Source organism: Cibotium barometz, chromosome 26 (assembly GCF_041138505.1).
Source record: "Cibotium barometz isolate CiBa-2024 chromosome 26, ASM4113850v1, whole genome shotgun sequence".
Taxonomy (NCBI): domain Eukaryota; kingdom Viridiplantae; phylum Streptophyta; class Polypodiopsida; order Cyatheales; family Cibotiaceae; genus Cibotium; species Cibotium barometz.
In genome coordinates, this window is record NC_141071.1 from 11,668,005 (window position 1) to 11,693,227 (window position 25,223).

The 25,223-nt window shown below is 45.5% G+C and overlaps 2 protein-coding genes across 3 annotated transcripts in view; both read right to left on the reverse strand.

Moving 5' to 3' along the window:
- LOC147623668 (ASI1-immunoprecipitated protein 1-like) overlaps window positions 1-24,388 on the reverse strand; it is a 30,009-nt gene extending 5,621 nt beyond the window's left edge. The window contains exon 1 of the mRNA XM_086820254.1: window positions 23,584-24,388. Within this exon, the coding sequence (XP_086676380.1) occupies window positions 23,584-24,069 (486 nt within the window). The 5' untranslated portion in view covers window positions 24,070-24,388. The remainder of the gene's footprint in view (window positions 1-23,583) is intronic.
- LOC147623667 (uncharacterized) overlaps window positions 1-25,223 on the reverse strand; it is a 177,960-nt gene that overhangs the window by 112,339 nt on the left and 40,398 nt on the right. The gene's annotated exons all lie outside the window — the stretch shown is intronic.

Consider the following 25,223-nt stretch of genomic DNA (forward strand, 5'->3'; position numbering starts at 1 on the left):
TTCAACCATGTACACTTTGGCTATAAAATGGTGGCCCTCCTAATGAGAAAAACACGAATTTATATGCTATGTGATGCTCCTTATTGTGCTGTCATTATGTTCTCTTAATCTTTGATTAAGTACTAGTTAATTACACTTTTGCTCATGTGACCACCATGGCTTATCTTGAACCACCATAGCTCTTTCATCACTCCATGCTCACATTAAGCTTGCATTATCACTCATTATGCTTTTCCCAACATGCAAGCAGCTGCGTTTTCCATTGGCAGGCTGCGCCACTCCACAGGCGGCTGCAGCCAGGTGTCTTCTGCCCTTACAGGCGGCTGCGCCACCCTCAGGCGACTGTGCGCTCCCTCCTCCTCGGGCGGCCACAGCAAGCGGCTGCGCTCTCCTTGGAGGCGGCTGAACCTCCTCCTCCTCCCCTTGCAGGCAACTGCGCCTCCTCCTCTTCCTCAGCAGGTGGCTGCGCCTCTCATCCACACGCGGCCACAGGCGGCTGTGCCTCCTCTCCACGGGAGACTACAAGCGGCTGCACACCCTCTACAGGCGGCTACGCTCTCCTCCACAAGAAGTTACACCAGCAACTACGCCCTTTTCCTTCTCACCAGCAGGCTGCTGTGCCCTGGTGTCCATCTCTAGTAGCTGCACCTTGATGCATCGGGTATTTGTCTTACACTAGCGAGCTACAAGTAAGTGGATTTGAGATTTAAGTAAAGGATTTTGTTGTAAATCTGATAAAGGATTCTATCTACTACTGACACCCGTTCGGTGCCAGGTAGTCCAAGCTTCTAGAGAACCACGGTCCATGGGTGCCAAGATCGGCAGAGCCAGGTGTTAGTACGGGAGCGCCTGTTTGTGCGTGCTCCTGGAACACCAATGGGACGCTCTCCGCGGATTCCAGTGAAGGCACAGGACCGTAGAGACTAGATTACTCAAGTGGACTACTCTCCTTCGAACGTCTACTTCGAGTCTCTTGTTTCGTACTGTATTCATCCCAGTTGTACATGGACATCATCTGGTTCTTTGAACCCATGGAGCATTGTATCTTTTAAATACTCCCAATAATATATCATATATTGAGGGGGGGGTCAGCCCGTTCCGGCCCCAGTGCTGGTGTCCATTGATCAACATTTCATTTCATTTCGATTTTCAGTTGTTATTAAGTTGTCCATTCAATTTGTGATATTTAAGTTGTGCTATTACGCGTGTGGGTGTCCAACAGAGTCTATTCCCATTTGACGGGATCGGTTTCATTGGTATCAGAGCACGGTTATTTCCCTCCTCTTAGTGGGGAAACGAACCTGTGTATTGGACACCCCGCTTCTAGCACACTGAACACAATGGACAGCCAAGGCAACCCTTTGGAAGTGCCCAATTCGAGGGGCCCATCTAGTGCCTCGCATGGTTCTGATGCTTTACAAGGAAGGCACAAGCCCCTTGAGAGGGTAAATGACAGTGATTCAAAGGGACAACTGTCTCGAGGAAAGACAGTCATGCAAGAAGAAGAGCCTGAAGCAATGAGGGCTGAATTGGAGCATATGAGAAAGCTTTTGCAGGCACAAGAGCAAGAGCTGAAATTTTTGCATGAAGATCCCCATGTGCAAAGTGCCATTGAAGCAAGGAAGGCCGATGCAATGGTAGACGTGACTTTTGAGTCCATGGCACGGGAAGTGGGGAAGAAGCCAAAGGAGTTGGCACTTTCCTACCTCCTCCGCAAAGGTGACATCAAAGAGGGGGAAGATGGAAAGCTGAAATTCAGAAATCCACCTCACTTGAAGCATGGAGATCCCGCATCTCAAAGGTTGAGGTCATTTATGCAAAGGGAAGAAGTGACAGTCACCTCTCGTCATGCATCTTCTCCACAAGGCACAAAGGCTGACAGGTATATGTATGCTAGTGCTCATGGAGGGCATGATGTTCACATGCATTCAAGACATGTATCCCATGTAAGGGGTGACAGGTCTGCCACTAGAAGAGCTTTGCCTAAGGGCATGATGTTCACATGCATTCAAGACATGTATCCCATGTAAGGGGTGACACGTCTGCCACTAGAAGAGCTTTGCCTACTGAGCTGTCTCATGGAGAGACATTGCCTTATGCAGGAAGGTCACATGCATCTGATTCTCAAGTTCGTGGAGCACATACCACCGTGCTTCATGAAACTTCTATGATGGCCCATGGAGCCCATGCAGATAGAGCTGCCCCGTTGGATAAAGGAAAAAGAAAAAGAGAGGACCATGAGCCTCATACCAGAAAGCTCAAGGAATTTAAAGCAGGTGACAAGTCCGTTAAGTTTGATGTTTTTCATGGAGAGCATGATGCTTCCAAAGTGTTAGCATTTGTGGCACAGTTTGACATTGCTTTTAGCAATGAGGACTTCACTGAGAAGTCTACAGTACGCCATGCTAGCATGTTCTTGAAGGGGAACGCTGCTCATTGCTGGATCACCGAAAAGATCACCAAAGACCCCATTTGCACTTGGAAAGAGGTTAAGGACAAATTTTATGCTCAGTTCTTGCCACCAAATGCGAAGCAAACTCTCACCCAAAAGTGGGATAGACTTGAGCAAAAAGATAATGAAAGTGTGCAACAGTATGTCAACAAGTTTTGGAAAGTGTTGCTTGAGGTAACTCCTTTTATGCAAATCACTGAGGATGAAAGAAAGAGGAAGCTTTGCTCCGGACCAGCTTATCGTTCGGGCATTCAATTGCACCCGAAACATACTTTGCAAAACAGCTTATAGCCTCTGCTCTTGCTACGGAGCAATTGGTGCTCAAAATTAAGCAAGATCAAGGCGGTTCAAAAGGCAAAGACAAGGTTGTCCCAAATCTGCAAAAAGGTGGACAGCCACCTGAAAAGAACTTCCGGGAGACCCAGAAGGGAGGTAAAGCTGAAAATACCTCATCTAAAGATCAGGCCCCAAAGAAGAACAAATTTGGCTTGACCCCCGAGCAAAGGAAGCAATACGCCAAGGAGGGAAAATGTTTTTCTTGTGGCAACAAAGAGCACATGTTTCAACAATGCCCTGACCGCAAACCAAAGCATGAGGACAAGCAAACCAAGGCTAATGTGCATGCAGTTCCCGATCTGCAGGGAAACACAATACATGATGCAAAAGAGCGGATGGTATGCAAAGCATGGGGTCAAATCAAGGATCAGCCCGCCTTATTCATGTTTGATGATTGTGCAACCAATAACTTCATCTCTATACAAACGGCAGCTGCCTTGGGTATTGAGGTTGAGAACATGGGACCTCAGATTGAAGCAGAAGCTGCCTTTATTGGTAAAGAGGTGCAGGTTACCCCACTGATAGAAAAGTTGCGCATACATATCCAAGGCTACCTTGATAATGAGCATTCTTAGTTGCACCACTAAATGGATGTGATGTATGGCTGGGCAAGCCATGGCATCACAGGCTTGAGCCCCGCAAAGAGTACAAGACCAACATGATTTCTTTTATGCATAGAGGCCGCATGCATTTCATTGATGCCGGCAAAGAAGGGGATTCCATCCCACTTGTATCTCACATCTAGATTAATAAAGCAATGAAAAAGAGTCTTTCTGCGTACTTGGTTTTTGTTCGTGATAGCATTGTACCAAATCAACAAAATGTGGATGCTATGACTTACGATAGGCTGAATTTTCTTCATACATTCAACGATTGTTTTGCTGATGCATAGCCAGGTGAACTACCTCCCCAAAGGCCCGAGGATCATCGCATAGATCTTGTGCCAGGTAGTTCTCCACCTAACAAACCTGCATACCGTGTGAGTGCCAAACAAGAAGAAGAGATCATGAAGCAGGTAAATGAGCTTTTAGAGAAAGGTTTGGTTCAGCCTAGTTCATCACCTTATTGCTCTCCTGTGCTTCTTGTTCAAAAGAAAGACGGGTCATTCCACATGTGTGTGGACTATAGAGCTTTAAATAAGCTTACCATCAAGAATAGATTCCCAATTCCGCGCATTGATGACATTTTGGATAAGCTTGATGGTTCGGCTTGTTTCAGCCGTCTTGATTTGAAGAGTGGTTATCACCAAATACGAGTGGTGCCACAAGATGTCCATAAAACTGCATTCAGGACAGCTTTTGGATTATATGAATTTTTGGTGATGCCTTTTGGTCTCACCAATGCTCCTGCCACGTTTAATCGTATGATGGATAGGATATTCCGACCCATCGCAAATTCACACGTGTATTCTTTGATGACATCTTGGTTTTCTCCAAGAATGAGCAAGAACATAGAACTCATTTGGTCACAGTATTCGAAGTGTTGCGGAAGCATAAACTTTTCAATAATGCCAAGAAAAGTGAGTTCTTCCTTTCAGAGATACATTATTTGGGTCACATTGTATCCAAGGATGGAGTAACAATGGTTCCTGCAAAGATAGAAACCATTCGGAATTGGCCAGAATTGCAAAACGTACATCAAATACGTAGTTTTCTCGGATTATGTTCATATTATAGGCGTTTCATAAGGCATTTTGCTATGATAGCCACCCCTCTACATGATCTCACAAAGAAGAAAACCACTTTCAAATGGACTCCAAAAGAACAAGATGCCTTCTTGCAGCTCAAGCATGCTATCATATGTGGGCCCGTATTAATTGTTCCCGACTTGCAAAGGTCATTCGTAGTAGAATGTGATGCTTGTGGCGATTGTATAGGCGTTGTCCTAAATCAAGAAGGGCATGCAATTGCATATGAGAGCCGACGTTTGCATGATGCTGAGCTTCATATGGATATCTATGAGAAAGAGCTCTTGGCTGTAATTCATGCCTTAAAGATATGGAAACATTATCTTCTTGGGGCTGAATTTGTAGTCAAGACAGATCATCAAAGCTTCAGATACTTTCTATCTCAAACAAAGCTTTCGGAGAAGCAGATGAAAATTGCAAACTTTCTTTCCATGTTTCATTTTCAGATTGTGCATACTCCGGGAAAGAAAAATATGGTGGCAGATGCATTATCCAAGAGGCCTTATGTGGCTGCAGTTTCAGTGGCCTCTCATGGGGAATTATTTGCTATGCGTGATTTGTATCATTTGGATGCTGATTTTTGCCATAAATGGACTGATTTGATGGCTGGTCACTCACATGCCTCTTATGTTATCAACGAGGGTTATGTTATGAAGGATAACTGCCTATGTGTGGTGAAGGATTTGCGTCCAAAGGTTAGGGAGGAATGTCACGCTCCACCTTATGCTGGTCATAGAGGTATCACGCCCACTACACGCATGATTGAGAGATATTTCTTTTGGCCAAGCATGCGTAAAGACATTGAGGCATATGTACGTGCATGTATTACTTGCCAAAAGGTGAAATTTGACACGCAAAAACCTCCAGGTTTGCTTCAACCATTGCCTATTCCCTCGAAACCTTGGGAAAGTATTACCATGGATTTTATTATGGACTTGCCTAGATCCCAGCATGGGAATGATGCTATTTGGACCATTGTGGACAGGTTTAGCAAGCAAGCTCATTTCTCGCCCGTCAAGAAAACCATTAAAGTTGATCATATGGTAAAGCTTTTTCTTGCTAATATTTTCAAACATCATGGTATGCCTAAATCCATTGTTGGGGATAGAGATCCCAAGACTACGAGCCTCTTTTGCGATCCATGCCTCCACGGAAAAGGCCCCGTTTGAAATTCTTTATGGCAAAGCGGTATTGCCACCCGTCCTTCGTACAAAGGATGAGATTTTTGCAGCTAATGAATATGTTCGTGACTTGGATGTAGCCTTTGCTCAGGTACGGACAACCATTGCAAGGTCACAAGATAAGCATAAAATGGCTGCTGACAAGCATAGAAGGGACATGCAAGTCAAAGAAGGTGATTGGGTTTTGCTGAAATTTAAGAAGGCTGGGCTTCGGAAGAGGCCAGGCCGAGAAGGATCATATCCTAAGCTTTCTCCTCGCTATTATGGACCCTTCAAGGTGATTCAAAAGATCAATGAAGTGTCATACAGGCTTACTTTACCTAGTCATTGGAAGAATCACAACGCATTTCATGTGAGTCTTTTCCGGAAATATGTGGGGCCAGATCCTGACGAGCCTATCACAGAAGATCCGCCAGAGATTAATGAGCTTGAGGAGATCCTCAAGCCAGAACAGATTGTCTTTCACAAGGAGCGAAAGCTACCTGCAGGAAGGCTTTCCAGAAGATACCTTGTGAAGTTCAAAAATTATTTGCCCATTGATGCAAAGTGGGTAAATGAGGATTATTCTATTGATTACCCACAGTTGTTGCAGGCATATCTTGAGGCTTTTCAGTTGAGGACAGCTCTTTAGAAGCCCGGGGGGTTGTCACCAATTGACTGACTATTTGGTCCATCTCCAGATTTGTGTCTCGTTCACTTGAGGCCAGGCCGGTGTCTCATGTGAAGGGACCAGTATTTTTGCATAACATGGACGGGAGCCAGACACTGGAGCCACCCGTGTGTTAGCAGGATGGTGTCGTATGGACGGGAGCCAGACTGGTGCCACCTGTGTATGACCTGGACTGTGTTCTATCCATGGGATTCTCGCGCCATGGAAGAGCCAATATTTGTGCTGTGTCTTGCCTACTCCATAGGGAGGCTTGTGCCTGGATATGTGTCTTACCTATGGGACTGTCACTCCATAGGAAGACCGGGATTTTTGTTTTCTGTCGTACCATTTTTGTGCCCGACAGATGTTTTGTACTTGTTCCATGAATGGGAGATATGTCCACGATACTGTTTGCACATGCATTCATGTTTTGCATGTTTGGAACTGTTTTCGCATGGCTTGTATTCTTGTGTTTGCCTGTTTGACGTGCCACTTACTGAGCAGGGACGCCTGCCAGTGAGTCGTGAAGTTTGCTCTGTCTTCTGACGAGTTTTGTTGCGTGTAAACAGGTGGTAAGTGTATTGCACTTGTTTGTTTAATAGCTTTCTTTCTAACCTTTATTTTTATAAGGTTGTAAGTTCACATTCATTTAAGAGTGGACACCCATTATGGGCACCCACGTATGGGCCAAGGTGGGGAGGGAAACCCCACTCTTAACCCCCTTTATGTGTGGGAATGGGTGCATGGCCACCTACCCACACCCCACCTTGAAATTGGCCGCCCCCATGCAAGCTAGGGGAGCCGGCCAGCTGTGGTCGTGTGCTCTCTCTCCAACACCTACAAAAGAGCGACCACCCCACCCGCTTGGAGAACACGGCAGGCGATCATCTCTTCTCCGTTTGCTCTCAGGTGGCTGCACCTCCACTCTGCAAGGTGCTGCGCCTCTCCTCTCCAGACGGCTGCTCTCTCTACACAGGTGGTTGCGCCTTCCCTCTGCAAGCGGCTGCGTTTTCCATTGGCAGGCTGCGCCACTCCACAGGCGGCTGCAACCAGGTGTCTTCTGCCCTTACAGGCGGCAGCGCCACACCTCATGCGACTGTGCACTCCCTCCTCCTCAGGCGGCTGCGGTCTCCTTGCACGCGGCTGAACCTCCTCCTCCCCTTGCACGCGGCTGCGTCTCCTCCTCCTCCTCAGCACGTGGCTGCGCCTCTCATCCACACGCGGCCACAGGCGGCTGCGCCTGTCTTCTGCAGGCAGGTGTGCCTCCTCTCCACGGGCGACTACAAGCGGCTGCACACCCTCTACAGGCGGCTCTCCTCCACAAGTAGCTGCACCGGCGGTTAGGCCCTTTTCCTTCTCGCCAGTAGGCTGCTGCGCCCTAGTAGCTGCACCTTGATGCATCGGGTATTTGTCTTACACTAGCGAGCTACAAGTAAGAGGATTTGAGATTTAAGTAAAGGATTTTGTTGTAAATCTGATAAAGGATTCTATCTACTGCTAACACCCGTTCGGTGCCGGGTAGTCCAAGCTTATGGAGAACCACGGTCCATGGGTGCGGAGATCGGGAGGGCCAGGCGTTAGTACGGGAGCGCCTGTTTGTGCGTGCTCCTGGAACACCAGTAGGGCGCTCTCCGCAGATTCCAGTGAAGGCACAGGACCGTAGAGACTAGATTACTCAAGTGGACTGCTCTCCTTCGAATGTCTACTTCGAGTCTCTTGTTTGGTACTGTATTCATCCCAGTTGTACATGGACATCATCTGGTTCTTTGAACCCATGGATTGTATCTTTTAAATACTCCCAATAATATATCATATATTGAGGGGGGGGTCGGCCCGTTCCGGCCCCAGTGCTGGTGTCCATTGATCAACATTTCATTTCATTTCGTTTTTCAGTTGTTATTAAGTTGTCCATTCAATTTGTGATATTTAAGTTGTGCTATTACGCGTGTGAGTGTCCAACGGAGTCTATTCCCATTTGATGGGATCGGTTTCACAAAACGCAAACATGAAGAGAGAGTAGAGAGAGAAAGAGAGAGATTTGCTGGAAATTCAGTATATTAATATAGTACAAAAAGGTACTCAGTCCACATCCCTAGGCTGCCTTCTTGGAAAAGGTGAACATCACCAAAATCTGTCCCTAACTGGGACCCTAAAGACCCAACTCCTGAATGAGTTGAATGCCTAAAACAATGAGCACACTTTGCTATTTATATGGTTCTTGGACACTTGGTATACTAGCCGACTGTTGGTCGGCCAGTCAAAAATACATTAAATGCTCTTCAACGCAGCCCGACCGGACCTCTTCACTTTGTGATGCGCCTGAAGCCCGCCCCTGTCCTCTGGTTCAGCCGACCACACTCTGTGAGCAGCCGACAGCATCCCTTTTCTTCTAACGCACTAACAGGACATGCCCTCCAGGCCTTGCTCCAAGTCCACACTGTCCACTTCTGTATCTTGTGCTCCAAATCCCTAGCTCTAATGGTCTTTTTTTGGTTGCCTCTTTCGGATAATCTCTGAGAATGTCCATGCCATATTCATGCACATTGCTAAACTTGATGACGGGATTCCAACCTGTTCTTGGATGACTGTCATCATCCAACTCTGGCAAACCCTTTTCACTAAACACCCGACCTGGTCTCCAAAACCACTCTGACTCTGAATAAAATCTATGCATCTGTTCCCTCTAGTCCACAATCCATTCCTGCCCTGACTCTGAACACTATCTTGGTCTTCATTCCTGAGAAATGAGTCTGGCACTCCCACATCACCCCTTGGAGGATAATCCTCCCTTGGGACCATTGCCCGAGAACCTATCTGGCTCACAGGACTGCCATCCCCTCTGACTCTGTGAAACACCACCAACAAACCTCCTGGGAGCTCTTCCCAATTCTGTGTTCCTTGTGTTGGGCTTCATATCCGTGTACTTTCCTATACCTTGGACCTGTACACCATCATATGGGACTGATTCAAGGTTTAGCTTTGCTGAGCCTGACGCTCTGATACCAATGTAGCACGCGGAAGCTCTGGGAGTCTTCTTTCAGCCCTAAACACTACTTGAAGCATGCTAATGCAAAACGCAGACATGAAGAGAGAGTAGAGAGAGAGAGAGAGATTTGCTGGAAATTCAGTATATTAATATAGTACAAAAAGGTGCTCAGTCCACAGCCCTAGGCTGCCTTCTTGGAAAAGGTGAACATCACCAAAATCTGTCCCTAACTGGGACCCTAAAGGCCCAACTCCTAAATGAGTTGAATGCCTAAAACAATGAGCACACTTTGATATTTATATGGTTCTTGGACACTTGGTATACTGTACTGGCCGACGGCTGGTCGGCCAGTCGAAAATACATTAAATGCTCTTCAACGCAGCCCGACTGGACCTCTTCACTTTGTGATGCGCCTGCAGCCCGCCCCCGTCCTCTGGTTCAGCCGACCACACTCTGTGAGCAGCCGACAGCATCCCTTTTCTTCTAACACACTGACACGACCCCTCCAGGCCTTGCTCCAAGTCCACACTGTCCACTTCTGTATCTTGTGCTCCAAATCCCTAGTTCTAATGGTCTTTTTCTTGTTGCCTCTTCTGGATAATCTTTGTGAATGTCCATGGCATATTCATGCACATGACATTAAAATCAGAAATTGATGCCATTAAGTTCGATATGGCCTTTTTGTCCAAGATATGAACCTTCTATTAGTAATGTCCATGTGATGCAGATTACAACCCTGTTAGCCTCCGTAAAGGCCAAGGCAGTACAAAAAACCCTCTCACAAAACAGTGGAAAGGGAGCCTCCCTCCCCGGCTGGCCACTCTCGGGAGGCTACAACTAAGGACCTGTAATCCCAGATCTGTCCATTGTCCCCCCTCATGAAGAAGGGGCCCAGACACTATATGCACAAGAAGTCTGTGCTGCTAGATCCACTCCGTTGTCACCTATGAGACACTCCCATCTTCTTCACAAGGTGTGTCAAATCCCCCAAGGATTACCTCGTAGAACACTCTTGGTACAAGACTCGAAACCTGCAAAACAAAGCCAAGCAACGTGAAGGGGGTGCAGGCCTGACACACCTCCCAACCTTGACAGCCGTGGGTACAACCCACAAGTCTTGGCTGTCCCCACCGAGCCACGAGCTGAGCTAACTAGCTAGACGTACCGACCAATCTCTACCTCGTGACGTTCTATACCGCCACGAAGCTACCCTCGCGGGCCTCAAGACTGCTGTCGGCCTCGGCTGCATAAAGCAGGTGCACATCTGCACTAGATCCAGGCTCCTGACCATAGAGCTCTCACAAAGACACGCGAGACTCTATGAACTATTGACTAACCTTGGCCACCCTTTTATAGGCTCTTGGCCGGTCATCGGGCGTCCACACTTGGGCGCCCGCCCATCCATACTTGGGTGCCTGCCCGTCAATCTATCCCTAGCCCAGCTTGTCAATTAGCCTACCTAGCTCCAAGCTTCCCCAAGCCTCGAAGCTAGTCTTGTGTGCATGTAGCACACACTAGATACACTCTGTGCACATGACATACTCCCCTTCCTCTAAGAGCTCACTCCTGAGCTCAGTAAAAACCCAAGGTAATGCCTCTGAAGGGTTGTAACACGCGGAAGCTCTGGGTAGTCTTCTTTCAGCCCTAAACACTCTTGAAAACCTTCTGATGCAAAAACGCACCATCTGATGCAAAAACGCAGGTAGAGAGAGAGTAGAGAGAGAGAGTGCGAAGTGCTGGAATTTCAGTATATACTATGGTACAAAAGGTACATATCTTTGCAGCCCTTGGCTGCCCTCTTGAAAAGGTGATAACACACCAAAAACTGCCCTAGACTAGGACTCCTAATGACTCATACCCCTAGTGGGTTGAATGACTAAGACCTTGAGCAAGGGGGCTATTTATAGTCCCTTGGAGTACATGGGAAACTGGCCGACTGCTGGTCGGCCAGTTATTGATTCATAAAATCAATTAAAATGCAGCCGACTGGGTCTCTTGGATGCGCCTGCTGCCAGCACCCTCTGTCCTGCAGCCGACAGCCCTTTGGTAATGCTGATGTCAGCCTCCATGCAGCCGACAGCCTTTCTGGTACAGCCGACAGCTCCTATACTCAGCCGACTGCACCCTGGTTCTTCTCCTTATCCAAACTGGCCACTTCTGTATCTTGTGCTCCAATCCCTGGTTCTATCTAGTTCTGCTCTTTATCTAGCTACCTCTTCTGGATCTAGCCCTGAGAATGTCCATGGCATCTATGATGCACATGACATCCCCCTCTGCTAAACTTGATGACGGGAATCCAACCTGCTCTTGGATGACTGTCATCATCCCAATCCTGTCCCGAAGTCCCTCTGTCATCATCCATCCCTGGCAAACCTTTTTTCTCTGAAAATCCGTTCTGTTCTCCAAACCACTGTGTCTCTGATGAAGATCTATGCATCTGGTCTTCCTCTAGTCCACAATCCATTCCTGCCCTGACTCTGAACACCGTCTTGGTCTTCTTTCCTGGAACTGAGTCTGGCACTCTCACATCACCCTTGGAGGATCAACCTCCCTTGGGACCGTTCCCTTAGAACCTATCGGGCTCACGGAACTGCCATCCCCATCTGGCACTGTGGAACACCACCAACAAACCTCCTGGGAGTTCTTCCCGATCTGTGTTCCCACCTTGGGCTTCGAATCCGTGTACTTTCCTGTACCTTGGACCTGTACACCATCATCTGGGACTGAATCAGTGTTTAGCTTTGCTGAGCCTGATGCTCTGATACCAATGTAACACGCGGAAGCTCTGGGGAGTCTTCTTTCAGCCCTAAACACTCTTGAAAACCTTCTGATGCAAAAACGCACCATCTGATGCAAAAACGCAAGTAGAGAGAGAGTGAGAAGTGCTGGAATTTCAGTATATACTATGGTACAAAAGATACATATCTTTGCAGCCCTTGGCTGCCCTCTTGAAAAGGTGATAACACACCAAAAACTGCCCTATACTAGGACTCCTAATGACTCATACCCCTAGTGGGTTGAATGACTAAGACCTTGAGCAAGGGGGCTATTTATGGTCCCTTGGAGTACATGGGAAACTGGCCGACTGCTGGTCGACCAGTTATTGATTCATAAAATCAATTAAAATGCAGCCGACTGGGTCTCTTGGATGCGCCTGCTGCCAGCACCCTCTGTCTTGCAGCCGACAGCCCTTTGGTAATGCTGATGTCAACCTCCATGCAGCCGACAACCTTTCTGGTACAGCCGACAGCTCCTATACTCAGCCGACTGCACCCTGGTTCTTCTCCTTATCCAAACTGGCCACTTTTGTATCTTGTGCTCCAATCCCTGGCTCTATCTGGTTCTGCTCTTTATCTGGCTGCCTCTTCTGGATCTAGCCCTGAGAATGTCCATGGCATCTATGATGCACATGACAAGGGTAGTCAATGTCTCCCATGTAACGTCCTTCTCAACACGATCCTTCCACTTGATCTTGTATTCCGTGAGAAGTGTATTTCGCAATCGTCTTTCACGAAATCCAAGAATCTTTTCCGGTTCGTGTTGAACAAATGTCATATCCTCGACATCTATGATTTCTTGAGAAGTTACTAATTGGTCTGTTCCACCCAGTACTTCCTTAAGTCTACTAACATGAAATACGGGATGAACTTTCACATGAGAAGGCAAATCCAGTTCATATGCAACTGAACCAATCCGTTGTGTAACCCGAAATGGTCCACAGTATCTAGGGTATAATTTCGGAGATCGACCTGTCCGTAAAGTCTCGGAATCTTTGGAAACTCGCAAATACACCATCGTTTCTTCAGAGAACTCTCTAGGTAAACGATGTCTATTAGAATAAAATCTATCTCTGTCTTGAGCACTTCTAATAGATTCCTTCACAACTTGTAGCATTTCTTGCATATCTTGCAAAAAATTACATGCTACATCATGCTGAAGTCCTGAAAATCCCACTGTAACAAGTGATCTAGGTTGAAAACCATACACAAGCATAAAAGAACTAAAACCTGTACTCGTACGCTTAGTACTATCATTAACAAATTCTAACATAGGAAGATAATCCTTCCATGAACTCTGTCTTTTGGAGACATATACTCAAAGCATCTCCTCCAAAATCTGATTAACCCTTTCAGTCTGGCCATCAGATTGAGGATGATCTGAGGAACTCAAATTCAAAGTTGTTTCCAACTTCTCAAAAACAAGCCTCCAAAAGTCACTTGTAAACTTAGAGTCTCTATCACTAACTATGTCCTGCGGTAACCCGTACAGTCTAAACAATTGTTCGAGAAACTGCCTTGCTAATTGCGTAGTTGTAATGGTCTTCCGTATCGGTAAAAATCTAGCCATTTTTGTCAAAAGATCCACCACCACAACCCAAATAGAATTGTGGCCTTGACATGTTCTTGGCAATCCAGTAATAAAATCCATGGAAATACTTTCCCATTTATTATCCGGGATTTGCAGAGGATGCAACATCCCAGCCTGTCTAAGCATTCAGCTTTATTTGCTTGACAAACTTAACACTTGAGAACATAATCTTCTACATACCCTTTCATCTTTGGCCAATAAAAAGTGTGTTTCACTAAAGCTAATGTCTTGTGTACCCCAGGGTGTCCAGCAGAAGGGGCGTCGTGACACTCCTTAAGAATCTTAGACCTAATGTCCGGGATCTATGGTACACAAATTTTGTCATTACAGAATAGTAAACCATTCCGAATCATCCACTGGCCTCCCACAGCCTAAATGGTAGACTGCTCAATCACTAAGTCTTGGTCAATCAATGAGCTCCCGTCCTGGATCTTCTGCCAATATGGACCAAAATAACTATCAATCCTGCAAAGCCCTCTCAATGACTAAAATAGTCAGTAGAAATCTAGGTGAACGACAAAGTATTCACCTCTCTAATCTGACTAAGCGCATCTGCGACACTAATCATGGACCCCTTTCGATAACGGATTTCAAAATCAGAATCTTGCATTAACTCAACCCATCGAGCTTTCCTTCCTCTCAAATCATCTGCATCACACACATACTTGATTGAATGATGATCAGTCAATACCACAAACTTAGAGCCATATAAATAATGTCTCCAAACCTTGAGAGCGTGAATGACAGCATAAAGCTCCTTCTCAAGGGTTGGCCAACAAGATTGAGTGTCGTCCAACTTTCTACTCTCGAAAGCAACAGGTCTATCATCTTGAAATAGAGCAGCCCCGATTGCATAGTCACTGGCATCAATCTCAAGAACATAAGGCCTACTAGGATCGGGTAGTGCTAAGATAGGTGCTTCCTTGACTTTATCTTTCAAAAGTCTGAAGACCATATCCAGATCGTTATTCCAAGTGATAGGCTGATTCAACTTACCTCCACGACCTTTCAACAAGTCAATCATCGATAGTGTGAGCTGAGAGTACTCCCACACAGATTTCTGAAGAAAAACAACAAAACCGAGAAAAGAACGAAGTTGTTTCACAGTCTACAGTATAGGCCAGGCCAAAACCTTCTGAACTCGGTCATAGTCAATGCTGCTCAATCCGTCTCTTGTGATCTTGTGTCCCAAGTAAATGATTTCTATCATAAAAAACTCACATTTACTTAACTTAGCATATAGTCGATTCTGTCTTATAATAGTTAAGACAATCGTGAGGTGTCTAACGTGATCCTCAAGAGTACGACTATATATTAAAATATCATCCGAGAACCCAACCACGAATTTCCCCAAATGTTGACGAAAAAGATCGTTCATCATTTACTCATCATTTGCTGAAAAGTGGTTGGAGCATTGGTTAACCCAAAAGGTAATACGAGAAACTCGTAATGGCCATACCTAGTCCAAAAGACCGTTCCTTCGACGTGCCTTTCATGAATACGTATCTAGTGATAGCCAGTACGTAAATCTATCTTTGTGAAGTACTTCGCTTCGGCTAAACGGTCAATCAGGTCATATGATCTAGAGAGAGGATAACGGTTCTTGATTGTCAGTTTGTTTAATCTCTTGTAATCTATACACATTCTCCAAGTGTTGTCCTTCTTTCTCCTGAGTAACACAGGTGCACCCCTAGGTGATTTACTTGGACGGATCTGGCCCATCCTCAAATAATCTTCGAGTTGTTTGGCCAACTCATCTTCCTCAGCCTGGCTCATCCTCTAAGGTGGAATGCTAACAGGTTGAGCACCAGGGACCAGATCAATACGATGATCCACTGCCCTTTCAGGTGGTAAGCCTGATGGCAGTTCCTTAGGAAATACATCTTTAAACGAATCAAGTAACTTCTGTAATTCTTTGCTTTTAAACACACTTAATTCATTGACATCCATAATAGGTATGAGAAATGAAGAAAGTGGAATCAAGACGCAGTGAAAAGCATTATACAAAGAAGAATCCAATATATTTTCAAAATCAACGTTATTTACAAGAGGTCCCTGCTGAGAGGGATGTATACAATCACCTAAGATACAATACTGGGTGTTCCTATGTTCAGAAGAAAAAATATGACTAGACCAATCTATCTGGACCGAAGAGTCTTAAACCACTCAATCCCTAATAACAAGTCTACATGCTCTAGATGCACAACATAGCACTCCATAATATCTTCGTAGTCCTGAATCCAGATCGGTAGCTTCTCCATCTTTCGACCCCATACTTGCCGACCCGTAGGTAGGCGTACCTCGTAGGTATGATCGCTAGGTGTTGTGTCCAGACCCAATTTCTCCACAAGTTTGTAAGTAACGAAGTTGTGTGACTTGCCAAGGTCCAGAAGAATGTGGATTCTATGGCCATGCACTTCTCCATAAACTCAGAGAAGATCACGCAAGCCAAAAACTTTAGAGTTGAACATACAATTAGAACAGGAACTAGAGCGAGAAAGTACAATGGCTGAAGTACCTGTTAAAGTCAACTGGATAGTTGCCTTCGGCTTGGGTCCTGTGTTGGCCTTTGCATCCTTTTTCTTCGGACACTCGTTATGCATATGTTCTTTTTCTTCGCAGATAAAGCAACGTCTCTCCTTCTTGAGCTTTAAAGCCTTGAGGAGACGGTTTTTTTTTCTGGGATCGAAGTAGAATTCTTCGAAGGTTGGTCCGAAGGCTTTCCTTCTGTCGTACTAGCCATCGGTGCGGAGAACTTCCTTTTGTGCTTGTTCCCCTGATCGTATCGTCATATATACGAGCAGAATGAATGGTCTCATCCAAAGTTTTGCATTTGTTGTTTTTAACCTGTAAACGGTACGAGTCGGGTAAACCGGCTACGAAGAAACCCAAAAGAGTAGTAGAATTCATCTTCGTAGCTTTCATCTGCAAGTCTCGAAATTTCTGGAGGTAGACCTCATAAGTGAGGTTCTGTGAGGTCATGGTCAAATTGGCAAACTAAGCAACTATATCATAGTCATCCTCCTTCTTGAGGAATTCTTTCTTGAAGACTTCTTCAAACTATGCCCAAGTTGTTGGTTTAGGTTTGAGTTCTTTCCACCAAAGCAAAGCTTTGCCTAAGAGGAAACCTGTTGCTAACTGAATCTTTTTGCCATCGTCGTATAGATGAAACTGGAAATGGACCTACCACTTATGTAGCCATGTGTCCACTATCTCCTTGGTACGCTGCTTTTGCTCGCCCCCAAACTATTCCAGAGTAATGTTGGGGCCTAAAGCAGATGCCAAGGTATCCATACCCGAGAGAGTAAACAAGGCAGTGGTCCATAAAGAGATGAAATTTTGTAAATCAGATTTTGATACAAAATCGTTGAAAAGATCACCATCGGTGGCCTCAGTAGTAGTCGGCAGGTCTTCACGTTCGGAAATGGGTTCCATCTCCGATTCTTGGGTCGACATCTTACAGTGGGCAACATGAGAGAAAAGCTTGGCTTTGAACAAGGAAGAGTGCTAGAGAGTACGAGGAGTGTGGCAAGAAGCCCACTTGAGGCGTATTTTATAGACCTTCCCAAAAGCATGTGTTTTTATACATTGCTTTTGTGTTTTTTTTTTTATTTAAAAAAAACCATGCTTGAGGGCTTTCTTTTTTTTTTGTTTTAAAAAACCACCCATAAAGCTTGGTTTAAAACAACACACAAGCTACTCATAAGCTATAAGCCACATGCTTTTTTTTTTAATTTAAAAAAAAGCCACACTAAGCGTGTTAAAAAAAATATGCTGCTTTCGTTTATTTAAAACCCACACTAGGTGTGTTTTAAAAAAAACGTTGGTTTCGTTTCAAAAAAAACAGTAGGGCCTTTAAACGCAACGCTAAAAATTACCACCCGTCGGCTGTGTGCTTTCCACTTTTTCTCTGCAGCACAGTGATTGCCGACTTGCAGCGCTTCTCACCTACACGCCTTCAGCTGTTTCGTGGGGATCTTTGGTTGCTTTCTTCCCTCATAAGGACTGCACAGCCACCCAGCCAACCAGCACGAATCTCTTCGCCTCATCTCTCTCTTTCTCATGCTGTTCACAGAGCCGACTTGATCCATGCTTTTCTCTTTCACTTGCTGAATCACAGCAGTCTCTTGCTTCTCTCCTTTCCAATCAAAAAGCCCAAAACCCCAACACGACCAAAACCCCAACACGGGTTCCAACGATGCAAATATAATATGCTGAATTCTGAAAAAAACAGCAATATGTACGAAAAAACAGTAGTCTTCTCGAATTCATACCTCTTTCTTTGACCTCTTTCTTCTCGAATCTCTACCTACCGACTTGCATGTTCTTTGAGGTATGCTCTGATACCACTGTCAAATCCCCCAAAGATCACCTCGTAGAACACTCCTGGTACAAGACTCGAAACCTGCAAAACAAAGCCAAGCAACGTGAAGGGGATGCAGGCCTAACTCACCTCCCAACCTTGACAGCCGTGGGTACAACCCACAAGTCTTGGATGTCCCCACCGAGCCACGCGCTGAGCTAACTAGCTAGACGTACCGACCAATCTCTACCTTGTGACGTCCCATACCGCCACGAAGCTACCCTTGCACGCCTCAAGATTGCTGCCGGCCTCGGCTGCATAAAGCAAGTGCACGTCTGCGCTAGATCCAGGCTCCTAACCAGAGAGCTCTCACAAAGACAAGCGAGACTCTATGAACTATTGACTAACCTTGGCCACCCTTTTATAGGCTCTTGGCCGATCACCGGGCGTCCACACTTGGGGATCTGCCCATCCATACTTGGGTGCCTGCCCGTCAATCTATCCCTAGCCCAGCTTGTCAATCAGCCTGCCTAGCTCCAAGCTTCCCCAAGCCTCGAAGCTAGTCTTGTGTGCGTGTAGCACAAGGTAGATACACTCTATGCACATGACAGTGTGGGTGATGTCTGATCGTCTCTACAAGTGGTGTGACAGATCCATAAATGGCATCACTGCATCGAGCCTGCCAAAGGTGCCATGTGGCAACAATGCTAATGAGCTCCCATCTATAGCCCACTCCGGTCTACCCGGGAATCCAAGACCCACAAGGCCAAGTAGCCAAGATCCGAAAGTGTGTGAGCTGAAGGGCGAGCCTTGTGCCATCCTCCTCGCACAGTAGAGCCACGCCCATCTCGTGGACCAACCAATCGCACCCCATGTAACAAAGGAAGAGTGCTGGACTCGGATATGAGAATCCTCCAAACCTGCTACGCGTTTATGGCTATCATTCATGCATTGAAGATTTGGAAGCATTATCTTATGGGTGTTGAGTTTGTTATCAAGACAAATCATCAAAGTCTTAAATACTTCATGTCCCAACCTAAGCTGTCAGAAAAGCATATGAGATGGGCTAATTATTTGGCCCAATTTCATTTCCAAACTATGCATACTCATGGAAAAGACAACAAGGTAGCGGATGCATTATCTCGGAGACACATGAGCCATGCGGTTTCTATGGGATATCATATGGATTTTACTTTGATGAAAGATCTTTATGCTACTAATGAGGATTTCAAGGATATTTGGAATAGATTGGAGAATAGAGATTTAGTGACCTCCTATGTCATCAAGGAGGGTTTCCTTATGATGCAAATCCGGTTATGTGTGACAAAAGATTTGAGGCCAAAAGTGATGGAAGAATGCCATGCTCCACCCTACATAGGGGCATAGAGGCATCTTGACTACAACAACTCAAGCTTTGGAGAACAAAAGGTCGAATTTGATTGACAAAAGCCAGCAAGACTATTGCAACCATTGCCAATTCCGAATGTTCCATGGGAGTGTATTGCTATGGATTTTATCTTTGGATTACCAAAGTCAAGAAATGGGAATAATGGTAGATCCTCAAACTACTAGATTCTTTTGGAGAGCTCTTTTCGACAACATGGAGACAAAGCTGAATTTCTCTTCGGCTTATCATCCTCGAACCGATGGACAAAGTGAGATTCCAAACCTCAATATCTTGGACGTGCAAGTGTTATGCTCTCAAAGCAAAGGATCAATGGGAGAAGTATTTACCTTTGGTTGAGTATGCTTATAACAACACTGTTCATTCATCTATAGGCAAAGCTCCTTTCGAGATTATCTATGGCATACCATTGTTGTTACCTGTACTTAGAACCAAGGAAGAGATCTTCCATGCGGATGAGTTTGTTCAAGACTTGGATACAGCTTTTGCACAGGTTCAAAAGGGTATTGAGACATCGCAAGCCAAGTAAAAGAAAGCTATGGATAAACATAAAAGGAAGGTCTCATTTAAAGAAGGGAATTGGGTCTTGTTGAGATTCGAGAAAGCAAGACTTAAGAAGTCTAAAGCCAAGGTGCACAAGGATCCAAAGCTTGCTCCAAGGTATTATGGACCTTTTTAGATTACAAAGAAGATGAACGATGTATGTTATCAATTGTAACTTCCAGATCATTGGAGGATGCATAATGCCTTCCATGTGAGTTTATTGAAACCATATACAAGACCACCCCCAGAGGAGCCCATATTGGAGGATCCCCTAGAGCTGGAAGAATAATTTCCTTTGGATGCAAAATGGATGCCAGAGGAGTACTTCAAGGACTATCCAGAGATACTTCGAGCTTATGAGAAAGCAGTTGGTCCAGATGTATTTGAAGTATAGACATAGACGTCTTAAGAAACAGATTCAAGAGGGAGGGATTGTACCTCTAGCCCTCTTCATCGTATATATATATATATATATATATATATATATATATATATATATATATATATATATATATATATATATATATATATATTGGAATGTAATTGATCATTATTTTGCGTAAGTAATGACATGCTCTAGTTTTGGTCAGTTGCATACAAATGACCCAAGGAGCGCAATTTGTTTTTGGGTGGTAGTGATGCCAAATGACCCATTAGGCAGCCTTTGTGCCAGATGCCATGGATTTCACAGTCAGGTGATCATAGTGACCAGATGGCCCAAATGACTGTGTTGGATTTGATAGTCGGGCAGTCAGTGCGACCAAATGGCCCAGATGACTATTTGACAGTCGGGGGGTCCAAGAGACCAGCTGGCCCAGGTGACTATATTGATGAACACCCGGGCGGTCATAGTGACCAGATGGCCGAGAAGAGTGGTTATGATTGACTGAGCGGTTTTCTTGGGGAGCCAGATAGCTCAGGAGCAGTTTCTGATGAGACTAGATACTCAACCATGACAAGACAATCTATGAATAGGAGAATCTTTACATATGCATTACATACTGATATATGTTTGAATTTCTTTGACTTTTGTGTGTTGTTTTTGATGCGTGGACAATGCTTGGATTTATGGCATGTGATAGTCCACTGGGCTCCAAACTACCTTGCCAATACTTGGAATACCCAATAGACGCAAATGATGCATACCTCCTTGTTGACTATGTTGTGTCTAATTTTTGCAGGAGGTAAGTATGGATTTCTTTTATCTAACACATGTGACAGATCATGAAGAGATGCATGTGCATATCTTGCACATGACATCCCCCTCTGCTAAACTTGATGCCGGGATTCCAACTTGTTTCTTGGATGTCATCATCCCATTCTATTCCCAGAATCCCCCTGTCATATCCTTCCTACTCTGGCAATCTTTTCACTAAACACTCGGCCCGGTCTCCAAATCCACTCTTAACTCTGATGAAGATCTATGCATATGTTCCATCAAAAGCCATCCGAAAAACTGTCTCAAAACAGTCTCATAAACTGTCCATAAAACAACCCGGCAGGGAGCCCAAAACAGCCCTGAACCGTGCCAAATCAGTCCCAAAACTGAGCCTCAAATCAGCCTTAGAAGAGCTCGTAAAATTGTCACAGATTCCTCCAAAACAGTCCCGAAAACTGAGCCAGAAATCAGCCCCAGAATAGCTCTCAAATCAGCCCCAAAAAAAGTCCCATATCTGCCCAGAAATGAGTCGACCAGCCCTGTCAGGCTCTAGGAGAAAGCGACCAGCCATGTGGCTGCTCTGAAAGAAGTCGACCAGCCTTGTAAAAGGTATGGAAGAAGTCGACCAACCCTGTAGAAGGTATGGAAGAAGTCGGCCAGCCCTATGGCTGTCCTAGGAGTCGACCTAGCCCCAAAACTGCTGTATGGCCAGGGCAGGAGAGAGGGAACAAACTGCAAGAGAAGGCTGCTGTCCCAAAAACGCAGATGACAATCCCGAAGCAAGCCTGATGTAAGCGCCGATATATGCCTGATGTAGGGCTGAGAAGTAAGCGCTGATGTATCCCTGATGTAGGGCTGAGATGTAAGCCCTTATGTCCTGATGGCTGCTGATGGAAAAACGCAGAAGTGAGCTGTGGTGAAAAACGCAGATATATGCACCATGGACCAGCAGCAGCAACTTGTGATAAAGTGCAGAAGAAACACTGCAGATGAAAACGTCCAGTTCAGCAGCAGTAGGGAAGGGTTCCACCTGTTTGTAGGCGGTCTGTTCCAACACCAGCAGCCGGTACAGAAGCACGCTGAAGTGCTGTCCTGAAGTGGGCGATCAATCCAGCAGGAAAAGGAGGGTAAAACGCTGATGAGAAGTCCAGGAGTGGATGCCCAGCCGATCTGTAATCGTCAGTTGGTGGAGAGGTTTAGGAGGCCCCTCATATTTATATGAGGGCAGGGTGCTGGTCAGCCAGCAGATAAATAATATAAAAGACAAAGTGGCCCTTTTTGGGCTGGGTTAAATACCCTTTTTGGGTATATTTTCACACAGCGACGAGGAGGCCGGGGCATAGAGGCTGGCAGACACGAGAGGCGGCAGACAGTTGGAGGTGGAAGGTGAGGGCAGCAGGCGAGAACCCAACATCGGGCAAGCGGAAAGGGGCAATGAGGAGGCCGGGGCACAAAGGCTCACAGACGCCGCGGGGGGGGGGGGGGGGGGGGGGGGGGGAGGGGGGGAGAGGCAGCGTGCGCGAAGGAGGTCAACGAGGCACGGCGGGGGGCTGGCGACAGGCACGCGGGGGCGCTGAGATTGCGCAGGGAGGGGGGGCGACCTGGCAAAGGCGGCACTGTGGGTGAAGGGGCGACATGTTCACACAGGGGAGGGGGAGGCTCCAGTTCTTGCACGATCACGACATTGCTCAACCAAGGTTGAGAACTTGCAACAACAGAATTGTTGCTTTTTTGAAAGTAAGGTTTTCTAAATGACGTGTTAGTCCGAACTTGCTGGGAAAAGGATAGGGATACAAAAACCATAACATCAAAAGCCAACTGGTGTGTGTGTGCGTGCGTGCGTGCGTGCGTGCGTGCGGGATCAGTGTTGTGTGGTAATTGTGTAAATGTTGTCTATCTATGCATAAAGTCAATCACTTCCACAAGTGTATATGACACTTAATCCCACCTTAAGGGGATGGGAGGGGCAGAGCTGAGTCCATTGGGTATTGAACCCAGCACCCAAGCAATAGAGCTCGAAGACTCTACCATTAAGTAACAATCCTCACACTTTTATTTTTACTTTTTTTAAGAGTATCTAACACTCCTCTTTCCAAGCTCTTATGGCTACCCCTCACCATCCCTAAAGCCAACAAGTTCCATCAAGATGTTATTTTTACTTTTTTTAAGAGTATCTAACACTCCTCTTTCCAAGCTCTTATGGCTACCCCTCACCATCCCTAAAGCCAACAAGTTCCATCAAGATGAGATCATCATCACAGGCTCGTAATTGAGCTTGTGTAATCCGTCTTTGGCCTTAAATTGGTCTTCATCAGCAGATGATTTTTGCAACATGTCTTGTTAAGAAGAAAAGGACATCTATCTTCAATTATTCCATCCGTCAAAAAACTGTTACACTCGTCGAACCTTTAACCCTTTCCTGACTCTAGGGCATACCCCATCCACATACAGACATTGCATCAGTCACTCTGCAAATCTGGAAATGCTGTTATTTTGATGTAGAGTAAGATTAACCTGCATAAGGTAAGCCGTCTCCGCTGCGTGCCTCTTGGCTAGTCGTTTCTGCTCATTGCACTTATCCCAATCAGGATCACCAGGCTTTACCCATTCGCAAACGTGTTTGGAGCTGCTGCTAGGCTTTCGAGGCCTGTCCGGAAACATAGTAGACGCGGCGGTTACCGCTCTGACGGGCCTGGGGACTCCCTTGAGCATGAAGGCGTGGTCATGGATCTCCTTCACAGCGCGAGAGGCTTCACGGGCGCTGTTCATCTCAACAATGACACGTTTTGCGGAAAACTTTGAGTCAAGGGGATCGGTGATGATGTCGATGGAGACCACACTGCCAAACTGCCCCAGGGCGGTCTGGATCATAGGGACAGTGGCCTGCGGGGTCACGTCTTCCAGCACGAGGCACCGTTTTACCTTCTCCTCGAACTTCTGGAACTCGTTTGCGGCATTGGAGGGGGGCTCCGATGAGGATGGCTCAGCTGCAGGTCCCATCTGCTGAAAATTTGATTTCTGCAACCCAAAACTCTTTTGCAAGATTTACTGCAACCCAAATTTCTTTTGCTGAATTTCTGCAACCCAAATTTCTTTTGCTGAATTTCTGCTTTTATGAATTTATCCCTGATCGCTCTGCTTTTATGGGTCGCATTAGCTTCAGCTTTTACGTTTGCTTTTCCTTTGCCCCAAACATGAGGCTCTCTTCTTGAAACCCTAGCCTGCTCCAAAACCTTAGTTTATCTTATGTTGCAGAATTTCTTTATGGTTCGCTATTTCACTTTTTTGTTTCGCTCGACAACTCCCATCCTTAAGGACACTGCTCGGTACAAATAAAAATCTCTCATTACACCAAAAAAAAAGGGTGAAACCTTAGGAAGCACACAACAAAAAAAAATAGAACGCCTTCCTCACACTAAGAAAAGGCAAATTTTGTCTCTCTCATCTTAGTGCTCTCTCTCTCTTGTCATCGTTGTTGTCTCAATCACGGATCGTCATTTTCAAAAACTAACTCTCGCATCAACTCTTTCACAAAGTTCACATAAGAACCATATTAAGAAGCATATCTCTCTCTCTCTCTCTCTCTCTCTCTCTCTCTCTCTCTCTCTCTGTGTCTCTCTCTCATGGAGGCAAAAAGCCTCACAACCATCACGTAGCGTTCCTCTATTAATATGAAATAGAGGCGGTGAGAGAAGCATCTCGAAAGTTCACGATAGATAATTATTTTTATTTTATTTTTTAGTTCGTATCAATTGCACAACCGCACGTTTTTTTATTAAACCTTTCAACCTTGCCAAATGCTAAGGTATTCCCTTTCACCTAAGGTCACCACTCTCTCACTAATTAATTAATAGCAAAGAAATATTTTAGTCTCCTTTTTATTAAACCTTTCAACCTTGCCAAATACTAAGGTTTTCCCTTTCACCTAAAGTCACCACTCTCTCATCACTAATTTGTTAATCCCATTTTGGATTAACAAGCATACTCCTCCAATTGAGGACATTAATAACAGTCATGAAATGGCACTATAAAAGTTGTACATTATGAGATATTGGCTATCCAAGGCCTAGTTAAGTAAGTTTTGGGCGTTCAAGTGTGAATAAGGGCCAAATGTATATAAAGCACGATCAAGACTAGTGAGCTAGAATCAAAAT